General features: G+C 44.0%; 1 protein-coding gene across 5 annotated transcripts in view; it reads right to left on the reverse strand.

Moving 5' to 3' along the window:
• Positions 1-509: 509 nt before the first annotated feature.
• The window catches only part of Ankrd44 (ankyrin repeat domain 44), a 260,633-nt gene continuing 242,727 nt past the window's right edge, over positions 510-18,415 (reverse strand). For 3 of the 5 annotated variants that reach the window (XM_052749461.1, XM_052749462.1, XM_052749465.1), the window contains exons 21-28: positions 18,100-18,316; positions 15,646-15,733; positions 14,162-14,245; positions 13,024-13,169; positions 12,467-12,549; positions 10,721-10,803; positions 8,747-8,838; positions 510-6,590 (exon numbers count right to left, since the gene is read on the reverse strand). In XM_052749461.1, coding sequence (XP_052605421.1) covers positions 6,340-6,590; positions 8,747-8,838; positions 10,721-10,803; positions 12,467-12,549; positions 13,024-13,169; positions 14,162-14,245; positions 15,646-15,733; positions 18,100-18,316 — 1,044 coding nt within the window. In that variant the 3' untranslated portion in view covers positions 510-6,339. The remainder of the gene's footprint in view (positions 6,591-8,746; positions 8,839-10,720; positions 10,804-12,466; positions 12,550-13,023; positions 13,170-14,161; positions 14,246-15,645; positions 15,734-18,099; positions 18,317-18,415) is intronic. The other 2 variants (XM_052749463.1, XM_052749464.1) reach the window with 1 other exon arrangement.

Here is an 18,415-nt window from a genome sequence, read left to right on the forward strand (position 1 = left end):
GCGGTCTACCTCTAAGGAGAGCGAGCACACCGGCAGAGTCGTTCGCTTCCATCAAGGCACACATTGTAAGGGTGCTGGCGATGCCGGCGATGCCGGCGATAGGTTTTGCGAGTGTGAGGACCTACATGATTTCCTCCTGTTTGATATATGCGAATTAGCCCACTTCCCTCTCACCACACGGAAGTTTACAGAAACTTCAACTTCTGTCACAGCTACTGTGTAAGCTTGATGATCCCCATAACTGCGTGAATTTCCTGTTTCTGGCTTATCACATGACTTTTGTTATAATTCACCTGAACTTCTTTATGAAAAATGTTGGAGGTATAAGTAAATATAACGAACATAACGTATAGGTTTGAATCTCGTTTTTTGGCATGATAATGTAAGCCTAAACAACAAATCTGGAGGCTGCTTTCTTATTTCCAGAATATGGTTTGGAGTTGGGAGCAAAGATTTAAATTAGCATAATTTGAAAAAGCACACAGCTGAATAATGAAAGAAAACACAAATTGCAACAATATTTGTACCGTTTTTATTTGTAAAAATAACCATCTGAATGCATGTCCATAGTATATTACAGGTAAGTACTTCATTCCATTATTAAAGCATTCAGTAGTTGCAAAGTACTAAACTGTGCTTGGAGAGAGTCAGTCTGGTTCAAAGTCCTTCACTGACCTGAAAGCCATTTTCCTCATTTTTACACTCATGACATTTACCAAAGTCATTCAACTCCAATTTACATTTTAAACATACAGACACAAATCCCACTGAAATCATCACATAATAGTTTATGTTGTTACAAATATGTCATACAAAATATAACACTGGCACAAGATGTGCATCATCGTGCTTTGCAAGGATATATTGCACATGCTAAAGCGTAGTCTGTAGACAAAACTACCAAACAAGAGATACTTGCATTGAATCCCCAATCACTGCATAGGAAACACAGGGAATTACACTTGACACACACGCTCAGATTGTCACTATCTTAAAACGCTGTTCCTCTATAATACTGACCTATGGTTTACAGTTCTGTAAGAAGAAAGCATTTTAGCACTGCAAAGCCAAACATAATTCCTATAGAAAACTTAAGCATTTTCATTTCAAAGCAGAGAAGGGGAGAAACCGGAAAGGAGACACTTGGTACATTCAAAGAAAGGAAAACTCACTAGGATTATATTGCTCCAATAACACTCAAATGAAAAAATACAAAACGTTTCACGGACCATTTCCAGGATATACAAATATGAAAGGCACTCTAACGTCATGTTACAAGACCACAAAGGGATGAGTTCCTCAACCAGCGCTACGGATGCGCAAACCAAGCCGCTCGCTCGCAGCACGAGCGTTAACTAGTGCAGCAGAATCTATCGGTGTGCTTGTTCTAGAGAGACGGCACAGTAAGTCACGCGGCCGCTTACTGCCAAAGTACCAAAACATACTATGGTGCCCTTTTAGTAGTGATGAATAGAAATCCCCTGAGCTATTATTTACTAGGACTTTAGGCAATTTGGAGATAGTAATGAACTGACCAGAGCTAGGCAGACACCAGTGAATAGGTAAGTGCAATCAAACATGGCCCTTGTGGCTGTGGTTAACATACAATCTAAAAACCATGCACTTAGGTAAAAGCATTGAGCAACTCAGACTCTACTGAAAAAAAAAACATTTTTCTCAGACAGCAATGTTGCAGACATTTATGAGACAACTGAAATACATAGAAGTTATAGTTTTTAAAAGTTACTTCTTTAAAAAAATTTGGTCTTATTGGGTTGGCGGGGGCTGGGGGGAGAACAGAGCCAGAGGAGGAGAGAAAGACAGACAGACAGACCAACTCAGAAGAATGGCTCTTTGTAAGCTTGATTCCATTGTGCTCCTCTGTCCTCCCTCTATCAGAAAGATCCAGGGAAGGCCAGCGCAGCTCCGTGGCACCATGGCTCCGGCTAGGACAGTGCTTTGCTGAAGTGATCCCCTTGCTCTCGGCTGCGTCACTACCAGAGCAGGCATTTCGTTTCCTGCTTTAAATGCCAACCCAGCCAGACTTCCACTCACTTCCAGAACAGGACAGCACAGTACACCACACTTCTTCAGCATGAGCGCTCCCTTAATCTGCAGGGTTCCCTAAAGATAAGGTCACTGCTGCTCATTAGCAGTCTGTCTACTTGCTAAAAATGCACCTGCTCTAAACAAAAAGAACAGATGGAGGGATACATCACACCTTCACTCCAAGAACGTAAAAAAAATGTTGCTGGTGTAAGATTTGTTTGATAAAATCAATATCAGTTCTATAAAAACCTCCAAACGAGTTGTCATATGTGAAGAACCAACGTGAGTTTTAATTGAATCCAGGATAGTAAAATAGTAAGGGTGAAGTCTCCAAGCTTGACGAGAACAATAGCATATACTGTCTGGGTCTCATCCGGATGTGCTACAGCACTGTTTTTAAAACTCTTAGAATACTATAAAGTAGAAAAATCGAGGGAGAAGACAGACCCTACTGTAAAACACTGAGAAGCGGTGCCCTACTGCTCCAGATCTCCTTTCTGACTCTTCCGCATGTGGAACACAGCACTTGGGCCTCTGCCTGTGTGTTTGGTTTCAGTTCCTTGTCTTGGCACAGTGCCCACACTTGGCAGAGTTCCCATGAAGTGTCAGGACCATGTGACATTTTTGGTGTCGTTTTTTTGTAGCCTCTGGGTCTTTCTTTGGGCTACCTTTGTGTATATGACCTGCGACATCAGTTTTCATCTCACAGAAGGGTTCTCCATGGCTGCAGCATGGGGGCAAGCAGCGAACAAACCTGAGGGTGAGCTGTAGCAGTTAGTGGGAAACGCTGGGCTTACCCCAGAGCTACTGGCTAGCCTGGAGTCGGGGGTATTTTCCCACTGATTTTATTATTCTAAGTAAGGTACATAGCAACGAGAGAGAGAGAGAGAGAGAGAGAGAGAGAGAGAGAGAGAGAGAGAGAGAGAGAGAGAGAGCGCCTAAACAGTGGATATTTCCTCAGCATTTGTTTCATTTCAAATAAATATAAACACATTTACATCAAAGTATACAGACATCTTCTCTAGTTTGAAAACAACACAAAAACCAAAACCTGTGGTCAACACATCATCAGTTACAAATGTCAAGCCAGCAACTAGAAATCTGTGCCGTTAGAAATATAAACTACAATAAAGACTGGTATGCTGTGGGATGGTCTGTATGTCAAATGTGTTGCTGATTGGTCAATGAATAAATCACTGATTGGCAGTGGCCAGGCAGGAAGTATAGGCGGGACTAACAGAGAGGAAAATTGAGAGAACAGGAAGCTGGGAAGAGAGACACTGCCAGCCGCCATCAGGATAAGGAAGATGTAAAGTACCGGTAAGCCACAAGCCACGTGGCAAGGTATAGATTAATAGAAATGGATTAATTTAAGCTGTAAGAACAGTTAGCAAGAAGCCTGCCACGGCCATACAGTTTGTAACCAATATAAGTCTCTGTGTTTACTTGGTCGGGTTTGAGCGGCTTGGGACTGGCGGGTGAGAGAGATTTGTCCTGACTGTGGGCCAGGCAGGAAGACTCTAGCAACAAATGGCGCCCAACGTGGGGCAAGAGTTTCCACCTAAAACCTGAGAAAAAAGATTCTAAAACGGAGCTAAAAACAGCTTCCTAATTGTCTCTCTCAAATGAGCGGCAGCTGCCGGTTTGAGCTACTGGCGGGTTGCTGGCGTGCGCGCTCAACCTGCAGTATGGCGGGAATGAGGCCTCTGCAAGTGACACATTAAGCTATGTGGTGAATTTAGCCTTTGCTAGTACAAAACAAAACAAAACAAAAAAAAAGAGGTTTCTGGGCTACACACTGCTTTGATAAAAGCGTAGACCCACTATTTCTGAGACTTGATGGTTCCCAGAGCTGGCGGGAACCGCCATGTTGAGAAGCTAAAATGGGCGGAGCCAGCAGCCACAGTGCCGTTTCAGGCTTAGAAGGCTGCAATTTAAAGCAACAGGTTTACAATAAGACAGATTCAGATGTAATAGTTTAAAATATGTGTAAAATATACGTAGGCTTGAAAGAGACAAAAAAAGGTGATATATACAGTATAGAAACAAATACATGGTTTTAAAAAATAAAGTCTTTAAAGAGACAGTAAAATTAATATAAAAAATAAGCCACGTAGAGATGACTATTACACAGAGAGTCTGGATTGTGTTGTCTTTGGGATTCTTAACTACAGAGAGATGTTTGATTGTAAAGGAAGCTGAGTTAAACCAGTACGTATATTTTAAAGATACTTTGACTTCAAAATTTGGATGTAAGGATATGTTGCTTTGAAAAAGAGTCTCTTTTGTTTCCACAGAAAACAAGAGGCTATGGATTTGTTCCAGAATAAGATACATCAGGTTTGACCAGCCAAGACCCCCTGAAAGGTCTCCGATGACACCATGGCCCAGATGATCCAATATCCAGAACCGATTCAAGACAACTGGCTCAGATGATACAGCCTCACGGACTACTCCATGATTCTAAAATTTTCTTTGTTTCCCCAGAAGATACAGCGCCCCCCTCCAGCAGGAAGTAGTAAAAAAAGCTACGCCCAAATTCCCAAATATACCAAGCTGACTTTGGAGATGTGTAAAGGTTAAAACCTTCCTTTTTAAGAAAAGAAAAGGGGAGGTGCTGTGGGATGGTCTGTATGTCAAATGTGTTGCTGATTGGTCAATGAATAAATCACTGATTGGCAGTGGCCAGGCAGGAAGTATAGGCGGGACTAACAGAGAGGAAAATTGAGAGAACAGGAAGCTGGGAAGAGAGACACTGCCAGCCGCCATCAGGATAAGGAAGATGTAAAGTACCGGTAAGCCACAAGCCACGTGGCAAGGTATAGATTAATAGAAATGGATTAATTTAAGCTGTAAGAACAGTTAGCAAGAAGCCTGCCACGGCCATACAGTTTGTAACCAATATAAGTCTCTGTGTTTACTTGGTCGGGTTTGAGCGGCTTGGGACTGGCGGGTGAGAGAGATTTGTCCTGACTGTGGGCCAGGCAGGAAGACTCTAGCAACACTGGTATGCGAAAAAACGATGATATTTTAACCCCGTAGAAAAGCTACTGCGGTCCTCACTTGCATTTAGAAAGAAAAAAGTTCAGAATCTCCCATTTTAGGCAGAAGCATTTTGGTCCTCATGGGTAGCTGGTGGATGGAGTACATACATAAATACACACACGTGTGTGCGTGTATATGTGCGTATTTCTTAAAGTCTCATTCTTCCTTTTGTACAGCTGTTCCAGGTGAAGAGTGGGGTCCGTTTGACCTAGAGGCTTTGGCGGAGGGAGCAGACACAGTATTCACAACGCTGATTTCATGACCGACAACGGGCAATTGGCTGGTGCTTCCACATCAACCGTCTGCGTTCACCTTCTCGGCTCCCTTCTACAGGAGTACTCACTCCTCTGCCAGGACCTTGACCGAGCAGTTACTTTCCTATTCTACCGTTGAAGGACAATGCCAGCCCTGACACCCTTAGAAGTCAGTATTTTCCTTTAAGAGCAAACCCACTAAACGGCAATTTCCTACTTGACTTGCATATTGTTTCAAGTTTTGGCACAATATAATTTCACCTGAAACGCTCTTGGATAAATTTGGGATCCATTACTCCATTGAAAAATTACTCACAGGTTTCTTAAGGAGAGCCCGGGGTGCTACTTTGTGTTTAACAAAAAAGCATGGTCAAGGTTCACATTCATCTGGCAACTTTAGCCAAGATCTTGGGAAGAAGTTGTGGGTAGTTACATGCTTCCTATGAGGAGGCGGGGTCAGGTGGACTCCCTTAAGAGGATGATTATAGGCATTACATCTGAAGATGAACTTTGACCTTTGGCTTCTAGTGAGGAAGTAAACACCAGAGTGAGAAGAGGGTGCAGGCATTTCCTATCCGCTCTTCCCTCCCCTCCCAGGGGACACGAATGTCACTTGCTAGACCTCACAGAACTCACTGGTGAGTACATGAAAAAGGAAATCTTTAGACTGGGCATTTGTCTCTCTGCTGCGTTATCCCCAAAGACAAAGAATTAAACACTTAGAAATTGTCCTTACTTAAAATCAGAGGTAGGCTTTCACAGAAGTACCTTACACCTAAAGAAAATATGCAACAAAACCCAACCCAGGCAGGCCTCTCTGCGTGTGCTCCAGCCTACAGCTTAGCTGCCCTCTTTTGGTTAGACGGATTCCTTTTCTACTGGTTTCTGGAAGCTTGGCCTCAAATACTTGAATACAGCACAATTCTGGGATTCAAGCTTCCATCCCTTTCTGCAACACAGGTAATGGAGGAAATGCCTTTACAGTCCCAAGTTAGAATGTTTCCGAATCAGAATCGTTTTCATTGTACCCATCCTCAGAGCCCAAGTTGTTACTGCACAGACTGACTCTGCTACCCAGATTGGAGGAGAGGGTCGTCCTGCTCAAATTGTCCTTTCTAAAACAAACCAAGTTGACAGCCGTCATTGTGCTGGAAGGAGAAAAAGGCATCATGGTAGCCAGAATGAGGGCCAGGCAGTCAGCCACGTCTTTGTTAGGAGCACAAGCCAGGGCCGGGGTATGACCTGGGCGTAAATGCAGACAACAAGGCGGTGGTTAGTCCTGGGGGTCCGGAGCCGCACAGCATTCCACAGTACATCTCCCACAACCTCGCGAGAGGAGATGCATGCTGAGTTAGCATTCATGCCAGATAAGAGGAGTTACGTCTCACAAGTCATGCTGCTGTGAGACTGGAGTGGGGCAGGGAGGGGGCGACATTTCATGGAGGTTCTGGTTTTGGTGTGGGGTCACATGTCTACAGAAAGCACAGTATTATCCCGAGTTAGCAGATTCCAGCCTTCATCTAGAGAACAGAAGTGTGTGGCGAGGAAGGGAGCTTGGGGACACAAGTCACAATCACTAGCAATAAGACATCCCAGGGGGAGTGACCACGGACAGCAATGCACACCATGAGCCGCAGACCCGGCAGAGGAGAGGAGTCCCTTTCCATGACAAGTGTGTGTCACACAGAAAGGGTAAAACCGAGGGCTGGTGTCACTTTATATAAACTTCATAGAAAGCACACACCAGTTTACTATTATAAAACGCCAAAACCATTTGAAGAGGTCAGTAATTAATACTCTCATGACCATTTAAGAGAATTTTAACAGACCTTAAAAAAAAGTCACCTCGCCAGCTAAAGTCACAAATCTGAACTATCAGGAATGTGGGACAAATCACGGTTTGCCATAATTAAGTGGGGTGACGCCATCATTCAGACTCGGGGCTCCAGAAACTCACTAGAAAACTGGACCTCCACACACCATGAAGGAGTGCATTGCTCTTCGGATATACTTGCTATCATTATCACACTTTTATTCTGTTGTCCCAAGATCCCCTCCCACAGTGAGCAGTGAGCTTGCTCCGTCCATCAGAGGAACTGTCCTGGCAAAAGTCACTAGACCTGGGGTCCTCTGCACCCTCAGCCCGGAAGAGATTCTTCATCTTCACAGAGTGAAAACAATGAACAGGGCCAGGTGTCCTAACATTCCACTCCTGGAACAGCAGTGATGAGCAAAGGAATTACTAGGGCAGTGTGGTATGACGTGGTCTCCAAATGTTCCCAGCACTGGGCACAGCTAGACTCTGAGAAAGGCAGGCTGACTCACACAGAGCTTCTGGATCCAGAGATCCAGACTGAATACACCCAAGGGCATGCCAACACCCATTTATTCTAGTATCTCATGTTGGAGAACAGTGGGCTTCTTCGTGCTAAGCTTAAGGTATGTAGTGCTGCTAAAGATAAGGAAATCAAGCTGGGAAAGCGCAGGCTATGGATGAAAAGAACTCTCTGGACTTCTAGACGAGCCGGGTTGGGGAGAGAGCAGGGTACATGCTACGAGACATGGGGCTGCGGAAACAGAACTGAAGCGTCAGCCAAGATGTCAGCATGGCTGCTGACTTCTGAGAACTGGGCATGAGCTGCTAAGTCTAATACCTGTGCTAAGCAGCTCACTGAGTAGCATTAATACATCCGAATACTTTACTGGGATGCCACACTGCAAAAATTACTAAATTCACAGATATCCAGAAGTTCCTCTTCTGCTTCCCAAGGTTAAGAGGGATTGTGCATACAATGGTTGTTTATTAGGATTCGGGTCTTCATTAGTTTTTGTGATGCAGCAAGCGGAGTGGAAGGCTTTGGACAAGCATAAGCTCATTTAGGAAAAGCAAGTCATACAGGACAGGAGGAGAAACTTCCGGCCTAGACCTCAGTAAACATTCCATTCATATTTCTCTACTTTCTATACGAGAGATGTGAGTCCTGATCTGTACTTTACAAAAACATTTGATCTAGGAATGAACCAAAAGTGCAAATATCTGTTTCCATTGAGCCCTGGAGTGTACCACTAATGACTTGTGTCTCTCTCACTCCTTAGTGTATGCAGTTGGAGTTCCCAAGGCCAAGCTAAAAGGCTTTTGGCATGCCTGAAATTATCTGAATAAAATATGTTCAGCTGGTAATGTTACATGCCACATGGACAGTGATGGTGGGCTGCAGGTAGACAATTGTTGTACAGAAAGACAGAAAGGACAAATTACCTGGGTTTGATTTCTTACTCATAAGACACTTCCACAGGGAAGAAACCGCTTCCTGGCTCTTACGCAGCTCCTAACTTTCTCACTGTGCTCTGGCTTCAACCAACACAACCTGTAGCAACTGTTAATTTTTCATACTTACCATTTTCATCGACAGCAAGTACAGAGGCTCCTTTGGCCAGCAACTCCTCAACTACCACCTTCAAGCCATTACGGGCAGCGATATGGAGGGGTCTGAAAGACAACACCGAGCATCAGTCGAGATATAAGTTTGTGTGAGAGGTACAGCTGGGATCTCCCAAAGGCTGTGTGCTAAAGGCTTAGTGGAGGTGGGAGAGGGTGGATCCTGTAAGGGGGTCCCACTGAGAATTTTCAGGGCACTGGAGCACGTCTTTGAAGGCACGCCAGCCCTTCTCACTTTCTCTTTGTCCTACGAGTGAATAGCTGTGTGTTCCCTGACAAGACATGCTGCCATGTGCAAAGTAAAGGGGCCAACCAATCATAGACTGAAACATGCAAGACTGTGAGCCAAAACAAGTCCTTTGTCTTTATGGTTCTCTCAGGTAATTGACATAAAAGAAAACTAATTAACAGTAAAAAAAAAAAAAAGTGGCGTTTTGATTAACTTATGTCACTAAAAGGAAGATGTACTTAAGAATCTACAAACAGTACAGGGTTATTTTTGCTTTTGAAAAAAAGCAATGTTGACCACATCTTTTCCAGGTATTATGGATCCAGCTATTCTCATGTGTTTGGCCCAGATCTCTCTGCAAGTGTTATGAATAGTCTACATCTTAAACAGTCTTGGTGACAGTACAGAGAAGGCCGGAAGAATTCAAGCTCTGCTGTGTTTGTAGAAGACTGGCTAATCTGAGTCCCTGTTTCAAACAGTTCGTTGAGATGAGTGGTATTAATCTATACTCCTCAGATCCTTTATTAGTGCATGTTCAGAGCTGTCTCACTGGGTTACAGTACCTTATAAAAGAGTGTCACCCTCAGCATATTGTGCTGTGTCCTTTAACAATCTTAAATTAAAAAAAAAAACACCTAATATTCTTTGCCTTTAACACAAATGCATAAGTAATTTCCCAAAATGGAAAACGAAGCAGTTTTTCAGATCCTTCACACTGAGGGTTACACTGAATTATATTAAAATATAATCACGACAAATAGCTTAGACATTGTTCTAATGTATTCTGGGAACCTGATTTATAAACCTGATGTTTTCCAGCCAGACTACATAATGCTAATACATAATACAAACAGTTTCCCCAAATATGTCAGCTCATAAGCCCAGAAGATTTCTCTAAAAGCTCACTAAATTTATAATGAGGCACAGAAGCGCCTGTAAGGAGAGCAAAGAACTTACAAATCCTAGGAGCTGTATCAAAATAAGGGCTCTACCTAAGAGCAGGTAGGCCTGGTCAACACCGCAGATGTGCATGCATAAACACCATGAAGAGTCAGCACCGCTCACGGCTCTGCCTCTCGGAGCTAGACCAGTGCAGAGCAGGCTCTGACTGTGTGTTAGATAAATACTACGACTCTGGCCTTGCCTTTATCAGCCCTCCCCGACAGGCCAAGGCTCAAGGAACAGCTCAGAGAAGATGGTGGAAATGGAGAAGCCTGGGGATGGGGAGCAGAGCTGGGGCATGCTGTCTTTTGGACACAGAACAGCCATTGCACTGGTGAACTCACAGTAACTGTGCTTTTCTGCATAAGATTTGTACAAGATCAATCCAGGCAAAATCCCAACCTATATGGGATGGATGATGCTCTCTAGGCCCCGCCCCTTACTGAGGAGCTATTTGCAGTGGATAGCTAGAGTTGCAGGGGGAGAGTCATTCTTTTGGCAGATGTAGCCACCGGTAGGTTTCCCATGCTCCATTGTATAGTCCACATCAACATACACAAACTGGACTTAATGGGTTAACTGGGGAGGGAGAGGCATGCAGTTGGGAAGGTAACATGCTAAAGGGATCTGGGTTGGTTGGAGGAGGAAAAGGGTGGTAGAAATGACCACATTTCATTGTATACATGTAAGAAGCTCCCAAAGAATAAATAAAAATAAGGCCCGTGACTCTGGGCTCAAGTCAAGCTACAGCTGTCTACTCACGTCTGCAGTGCGCTGTTTTTCGCGTTAATAAGGCTCTCATCTTGTATCTTGTCAAGTATTAACAAGGCACACTTCTCATGGCCCTAGTAAGGAGAAAGCAAGACATATGAGGCAGAGATACAGCAAAGTTCCTGAATGTTTACTTGATCGTACTTTCCGCTGAGTCCCAGTTTCCTCTGCTTGAAAACATTCAAGACTATTTTCTGAGTAGTTCCTTTTCTAAAAAGCAAAGGGGCCCAAGACACTCTTAAGCTTCTACATAGGGCCTGTTAGGACTTGTTTAACATGTTACTGACCTAAGATATTCATATTTAATATTAATATTTCCAAGGTCATTTTTAAAATTAATGTCCAGAGAGTGGAAGCAGATGCTAGCGTAGCAGGTCAGTGAGAGTCGGAGTGCAGCATCAGCAGTACCCTTTAAATCCTGCAGCACTGCTTTTTAAGCATACATCAGGTTCCTCCTTCTTCAAACCTTCAATTACCACTGCAGTGATCCATCTCCGGAGTTCCCATGACACCCCAGATCTGTGTCACTTATCTTCATTTTATTTGATGCTCCAAGGAAGCCCTGTTCCTGAGTGTGTTTTTCCCCCCCTCAACCTAAAATACAGATATCTCTGGATTTTATGACAATAGATGCTTGAGAATTAAAATATCCATTATTAGGTCTAGGGTCATGGATTACTACATCTTTGCTAATTAAGGGCATAGATCACCATCGTTAGTATCATCTGAGAGTTAGAAATGTTGACTCTCCCTGGCATACAGAGACAGTAAAAAACCCTGTCTAAAACAAAAAAGAAAAAGAAAATCTTAGGCCAACTTAGACCTAATAAAGAGCATGTATTTTTTGTTTTTTGAGATAAGGTCTGACTGTGGAGTCCAGGCTGGCTTTGAACCCTTGATTCTCCCACCCCAGTCTCTAGAGTGCTAGGGTTGGAGGCATGTACTACCAGGCCTGGCCAGAATCTGTGTTTTAACGACATTCTCAAGTGACTCCTTCCTATGAGGGTGTCTGCAGAGCACAGGAGCTCCTGTCAGTAGCACACTGTGCTTTGACATAAACTTCCAGATCCTGAGCACGTCTCTTCTGTCCATGTTCTTTCCAGAGCACGGATATAAAAATATAACCAATGAGAGGAAGAGTTGAGACTTGTGACACCGCTGGAGTCACCTGGCACTATAACACAATGCAGTTTGTTACAATCACACATACAGGTTTTGTATGTGTCTTTTATCAAAGACAAAAATCTACCATATACTCTGCACTGACGTGCGCATGAGAAAACAGTGACAAGGTACACGGATATTGCTTCGCAGTGGTATGATCTGGGGCTGTGTTCTCACAGTGTCTTCAAACAGAACTCAATGGAAACTGCTTAAGAGTTTATAAGCCATGTAACTAATGTCTTACCCTGTTGTGTGGTGCCAAAATGTGGTCCCGTAGCCAGGGAAACAGATATGGGGACAGAATCGAGACAGGTGGACTGCGGCGGGATTACAAGTAGCAAATGCATCGGACCTGTCCTCATCATTCACTCTGATGAGTGACAGGCATATCCACCCACCCCGAATTCTGCCCCTTCCTTCTCCCACTCCATTTCCATGTACAGTTGACAGCGTCCTGGGAAATGGTCATTAAATGAAAAACCATGCTACTTAGGACCCAGGAGGACCGAGATCCTGTGGTATTATTACTGTGATCGCAACAGTAAGCAGCAATGTTTTAAACCCGTTACATACTTTACTGATAGCCAGATGTAAGGGAGTATTCAAGTCCTTATCCTTCACAGTCAGGTCAGCCTGGGCACTGTTCACCAAAATATCTATAGACAAAAACCAAGAGAGAGTAACTTAGACTGGGTGCTGGACACGTGTTTCAGTGTGGCCACAAAACAACACTAACGTTAGTATAGCCCACACTCATATTTAATGTTTGCAAAGAAGGAACAGTTTGATGCCATATTTGTTTCATTCAAATGGGAGTTGGTTAGGCATAGTTCCCCGGAGTTCCACCATTCCACCTCTCCTTAGCTTTTGGGCTAAATCCAAGTACAGTGTCAGTATTCCCAGTCAAGATGACTCTGCTAGTATGTTTTACTTCTAAATGTTGAGACATTTCACTCAAGGATTAGTTTACTTTGCTGTAGTCTTCCAATGACACAGTCACAAAGAGCTGAAGATGACTGAGCACGTAGGTGACTCCAGTAAACCTGGGTGGCCGCTGCCAGATGTCCATGCTAGCACAGCACTGGCGTCTCTCTCTGACAGGATTTCTAGTCCGCAGCCTAAGTACGTACCCACCGCGCCCGCCTGCCCGTTTTCAGCAGCCATCATCAACGCTGTCTTCCCTGAACTGTCTGCGGCGTTCACTTGGGCATCGTGTCTCAGAAGCAGCTGCAAGCATTCCGCGTGGTCACCGAAGGCTGCTGCGTGGAGCGTCGTCCTGAAGGTTTCAAACATGCACGAATTGATTGCCTTTAAACCTGGCAGCAACTATCAAAAGACATGTTTTCTAAAGACACAAAGCTTCTGGGTTGATGGAAATGATGGCCAAATCCTGTCTTAGACCCATTCGAGGTGGCCACTGAAGTGTCACCTATATGAACGGTGCCCCTTAGATTTGGGGGGGATGGGGAGGTCATGCATGCAATGACTCCGATAAGGAAATCAGCACCATTCCGACCTTCTAATCTTTAGTTCTAGTGAGATCTCACTTGTCTGTGAGATAGACACTTTTAACATTAAGGGATAGTTTGTAGGTAGCTGGTTGGTTTGCTAAAAACCTTATAAGCCTACATAACCTAATGCAGATGGTGGGGTGACTGGGGAGGTGAGCTTGACATTGCTACTCATCAAAACGGAAAAGGCATTAGCCTTAATGAAGTAACTCCACTCAAGGACTCCATTTCCTATATATACTCAGCCATGTAAACAGATTCACACCCAAGTATTCACTGAGCTACTTCTTAGAAATGGAATATTGAAAGCAACATGAATATTCTTCAAAAGAAGTCAGGCTAAGCAACATGCTATGTATTCATTTAATGAAATAACATGCAGCTTTAAAAAGTAAGATAAGATCTCTAGGACATAAAAACATACTATGTATTACTTTCTCAATTAAAATTTTTCCGCTTTGGCCAAGCATCATCCATGTCTGTGATTCTAGCACTCAGCAGGGCAGAGTCAGGAAGAGTATGAGTTTGAGGCTTGCCTGGGCTTCATAGCTAGTTCAAGGCCAGCCTAAGCTACACAGCAAGACTCTATGGGTTGGAGCTGGAGCTTGGTCTAAGCTTGTCTAAGGTCCTGGATTCAATTCTAAGCACTGCCAAAAATAGGTGTATATAAAAATAAAAGCAAATGGATTACTATTCTACAACCCAAAACAAAGACCAAGACTTGAGACCAAAAGCATGACACCTCTGTATCACTCACCGGCCTTTGTCATCCCTACAACTGACGATGCTGGAATCTATGGCCCCCAGCAGCAATGATGCACAGTTCTCATGACCATTTATTCTAAAATGAAAATGGATTTTAGTGTAAAAACAGACAAAACTTAAAATATATATTCCTTCACACCTTATCATTATATGCACTGTGTATTTAACAATTCGATATATTTTTAGAAATCAGATGCTAATATTTATGGCATGCTACAGTAGTGTACATTGAAACTTCCTGCTGCTCCCATTAAGGCCCTCTGTGTTTGTGAGATCCCCTGGAGCACCATTCACACAAGCTCCCACGTAGGTGATGTCGAGACACCAAAGTGGAAAAGACAGATCCTTCACACGTGAATTCGCCCTGATTAGTATTTTTAAGATTTGTCCATTTGGGGCTGGAGAGATGGCTCAGCAGTTAAGAGCACTGACTGCTCTTCCAGAGGACCAATTCCCAGCATCCACATGGTGGCTCACAACTGTCTGTAACTCTAATTCCAGGGGACACGACATCCTCACACAGACATACATGCAGGCAAAACACCATGCACATAAAATAAAAAAATAAATTTTAAAAACGATTTGTCCATTTTTACTTTATGTGTATCAGTTTTTTTCCTGCATGTATGTATGTGCACTGCATGTGTACCTAGTGCCCAGGGATGCTCAAAGAGGGCACTGGAGCCCATGAAACTGGTATGGATGACTGTTAGCCACCATGTGGGTGCTGGGAACCAAGTCTGGGTCCTCTGCAAGCAAGTACTCTTAATTACTTAGCCATCTCTCCAGCCCCCCAAATCACCTTGATTCTTTCTCAGCTACCCTTTCTTTACCGATTTGATTTCATGCCTCTAGTATCTCTCCAGTCAAATGACCCAGCTTCAAGGGAAGCCCAGAGACAGTGTAAACACAAAGCTCTTTCAAGTCTTGTACCCCAGGCTGACTCATGGAACTCGACTTAAGGTCACTGCATTCTATGAACAATGTTTCTCTCTATGAACCTGCAAAAACAATTACATATAAAAGGAAGGAGAATGAGGAGAAGAAAGAGAAGGAGGAGGAGGAGGTGGAGGGAGGAGAAGAAAGATAAGGATGAAGATGAGGAATTATATGAAAAGTCTTCCTGGTAGAAAATGTCTTACTAACTACAGATATATTGGTATTAACGTTGACTTATTTTTCAGAGTTTGCCAGGCAATGGGGGGTACCACTGAAGATTTCTTCCTATCTATGGATCATGCCTCTCAGCCCACCACCACGGGATACATGAGTCACCTTGGAACTGTAGCTTCTGGAAAATCATTAACACGAGAGCCCACGCATTGCCAGCAGACCTATTTGTCTTTAGCAGCAGAGGAGAATATCTGAGTCTTATCTGCAATCTAAATGCTTTCTTCCATTCACAAAAGGCACGTTTTCTACGTGCAGCTAAAGGAACAGAAGGAGCACCATGACATTTCCAGCCTCTCCACTTACATTGCACAGTGCAGTGGCGTGAAGGGATTGCCGATAAATTTCCGGAAACATTTTTGCTCCAGAAGTACCTCTATGCAGTTTTCATTGCCTGCAAAGAATAAACAGATTCAGAGAGCTCCCCAGACAGAAACTCAGTTCAACATGGTCTGGTGTTTTTTAATTTCCCATTAAGTGTTAGGTTCTAGCATATGAATTTCCCTGAATTGGCTGAATGCTCGCTCTCTGTGGAATAAAATTAACAAAACACTAAAATGTTATTAACTACGCTCACAGGTGTTCTGAGATATGATGAACAAATCAAACAATGAAGGCCATATGGCCTGGTGGAGAGAGATAAAGAAGTCACCTCATTTGCAGGCAGAATAGATTCTGTGTCACCCCCAGCTCTTGACAGATGCCTACCATCAGCATACCTCAATTTTCCCATGTTGAGAATAGGGACATTTTCCTTTCGCCCACACAAACAGGCTAACTTATAGTTCCATACCCAAGTGAAGGGGGTAATGCCTTGTAGAAAACACAACAACAAGACTCTGGACATGAAACACCATGGCAGTGTTTTTAGTGGCATCTGGCCACAGTGGGCACCCAATGAGTATTTGTTTTAAGTACATGAGTGAATGTGAGGCATTGTGGTGAACAGCAATGGCATGAGACTTTTAAACCCTCTCTGCCATAGTCTTAGCTAGGGTTTCCAGTGCTGTGATAAGGCACCATGACCAAAAGCAACTTGGGAAGGAAAGGGTTTGTTTCAATTTACAGCTTGTCTAAGTCCATCATCCAGGGAAGTCAGGGCGGGAACGGTATGTCAGTCAAAGGCCATGGAGAATGCTGCTTACTAGCTTATTCTTCACGGATCGCTCAGCCTGCTTTCTTATAGTTTCTGGGACCACCAGCCCGGGGATGCCACTGCCCATAGTGAGTTGGGCCCTCCTACAGCAATTATTAATCAGGAAAATCTACCATAGGCTTGCCTACAGGCCATTTGAGTGGGGGCATTTTCTCAGTTGAAGTTTTTTCTTCCCAAATGACTCTAGCTTGTGTCAAGTTGACATAAAACTAGCGGGTGCCACCCATTTTATTTGTTCCATGACCTGAGACAATTTATGTGTGATGCTTTGTGCCTCAGTTTCCTCTACATATTCAAGTTGGCCTAGGAACACTCATCTTGCCCATGTCACAAGATGATAGGGACTTTATGAAGGACCTAAGTAAGCTTTGGAATGTGCTGTTCAGTTCTAGTGCAGGAAGGCATTGCTAGTTGGCTTTATCACAGATCAGTGTCCTGGAATCTCTTCTTGGCTGACCTAAGGGCTAATTTAGTCAAAGTCCCACGTGGGTGGTTTGAAATAGTAAAGTACAAACAAAACCTTCCTTGTTACTAAAGAGACAAGTTGATACTGCTTTTAGAAGAACTGAGAAACATATGAAACTCATAGCAAGTAAGTGATATCACCCAGGTTTCCATTTGCATCCAACCAACACTTGGTGGTCCGAGACATCTTAGCCTCTATAAAGTTTGAATCCCCTAAAGGACCAACTTAGGACAAGACCTGAACATTCCATTCCTCAGTGGGAGGCTGGGTCGGTCTGTGCAGTTCAAAGTGGAGAGTGACATACTACTTCCAATATTTCACACTGCCCAACGAAGGGGGTTCTGGGAGCTTGGACCTCAGACTTGGAGGGAGGCGGCTCTAGAATTCTGGAGTTGTGAACTGCTTGTGTGGGAGAAGTCTCCTCTCCTGGGCTTCCACCTGGGAGGACTCAAGAGCAGAAAGACGGAGCCAGCTGGGTGCTGGGATTCCAGCAGTGCCACCGTGCAGTACTACCTGTTTTATACAATGCTGGGGACTGAACCGAAGGCTTTACATGCTAGGCAAGCACTTTACAAAGAAGCCATAGCCTCAGCCCACTTCAATAGTCATGAATTGGTACAATTAGCAGTCACTTCTCCTTTTTTCCCAAGTAAGTGAAAGAAGGAATTTAAACATCCCAAGAGGTAAGTACAGCAACAAATGTGGACTCTGAGTATTAAAAAAGAAAGACCCAAAGCTAAATGACACATCCACTGGTGTTCACTCGGGGCAGGGACTTTATTTACTGTCTATGGTGTTCTGATTTTACCTTCACAGTTTTAATACTTCATGTGATTCCTGATTATCTGACATAGATCAGAAACTCTGACTGCAACTGCTCAAGTCCGTTGGTGATTGTGATGAGGAGTTATGTATCACAGAAAGAGGAAAGCAAACTTTTACTCAGTCAAGGCATCATGGCAGCCATGGGGTGGGGATGAGGGATCTGTTTAAAACAACCGAAGATGGACAAAAGCCACGTCTGGGGTGCACAAACGCTGGAAACCATAGCATGCAGCAACATTCTCACCTCCACTGGGGTCGCAGAGGGGTGAGGTCAGAACGTCTAGTTGAATCACTCAGCTGACATGCAACTCACCATTGTAACAAGCCCAGTGTAGCGGCGTGTAGCCCTGGTTGTCTTTGAAACAGCAGTCCTCTTCAGAAAGGGCAATCTGGAGCAGCTCACTCAGCCACGTGGCGTGGCCCCGAGCAGCCGCATAGTGCAGGGGCGTCCTCCCTCTGGAGTCTTTACAGAGGATCGACGCTTCTTGTTCCAGGAGCATTTGCACACACTCCTCATGTCCTGTCATGATCTGGCGCGTCACAATAAAAACACAAAACACACCTCAGTTGGCTGGGGATGACACCATTGAGAACGGATGGACAGGCTCCCCCTGCCTGGCCTAAGAGAG

The sequence above is a fragment of the Peromyscus californicus genome, unplaced genomic scaffold, assembly GCF_007827085.1.
Source record: "Peromyscus californicus insignis strain IS unplaced genomic scaffold, ASM782708v3 Scaffold_21__1_contigs__length_65335640, whole genome shotgun sequence".
NCBI classification, from domain to species: domain Eukaryota; kingdom Metazoa; phylum Chordata; class Mammalia; order Rodentia; family Cricetidae; genus Peromyscus; species Peromyscus californicus.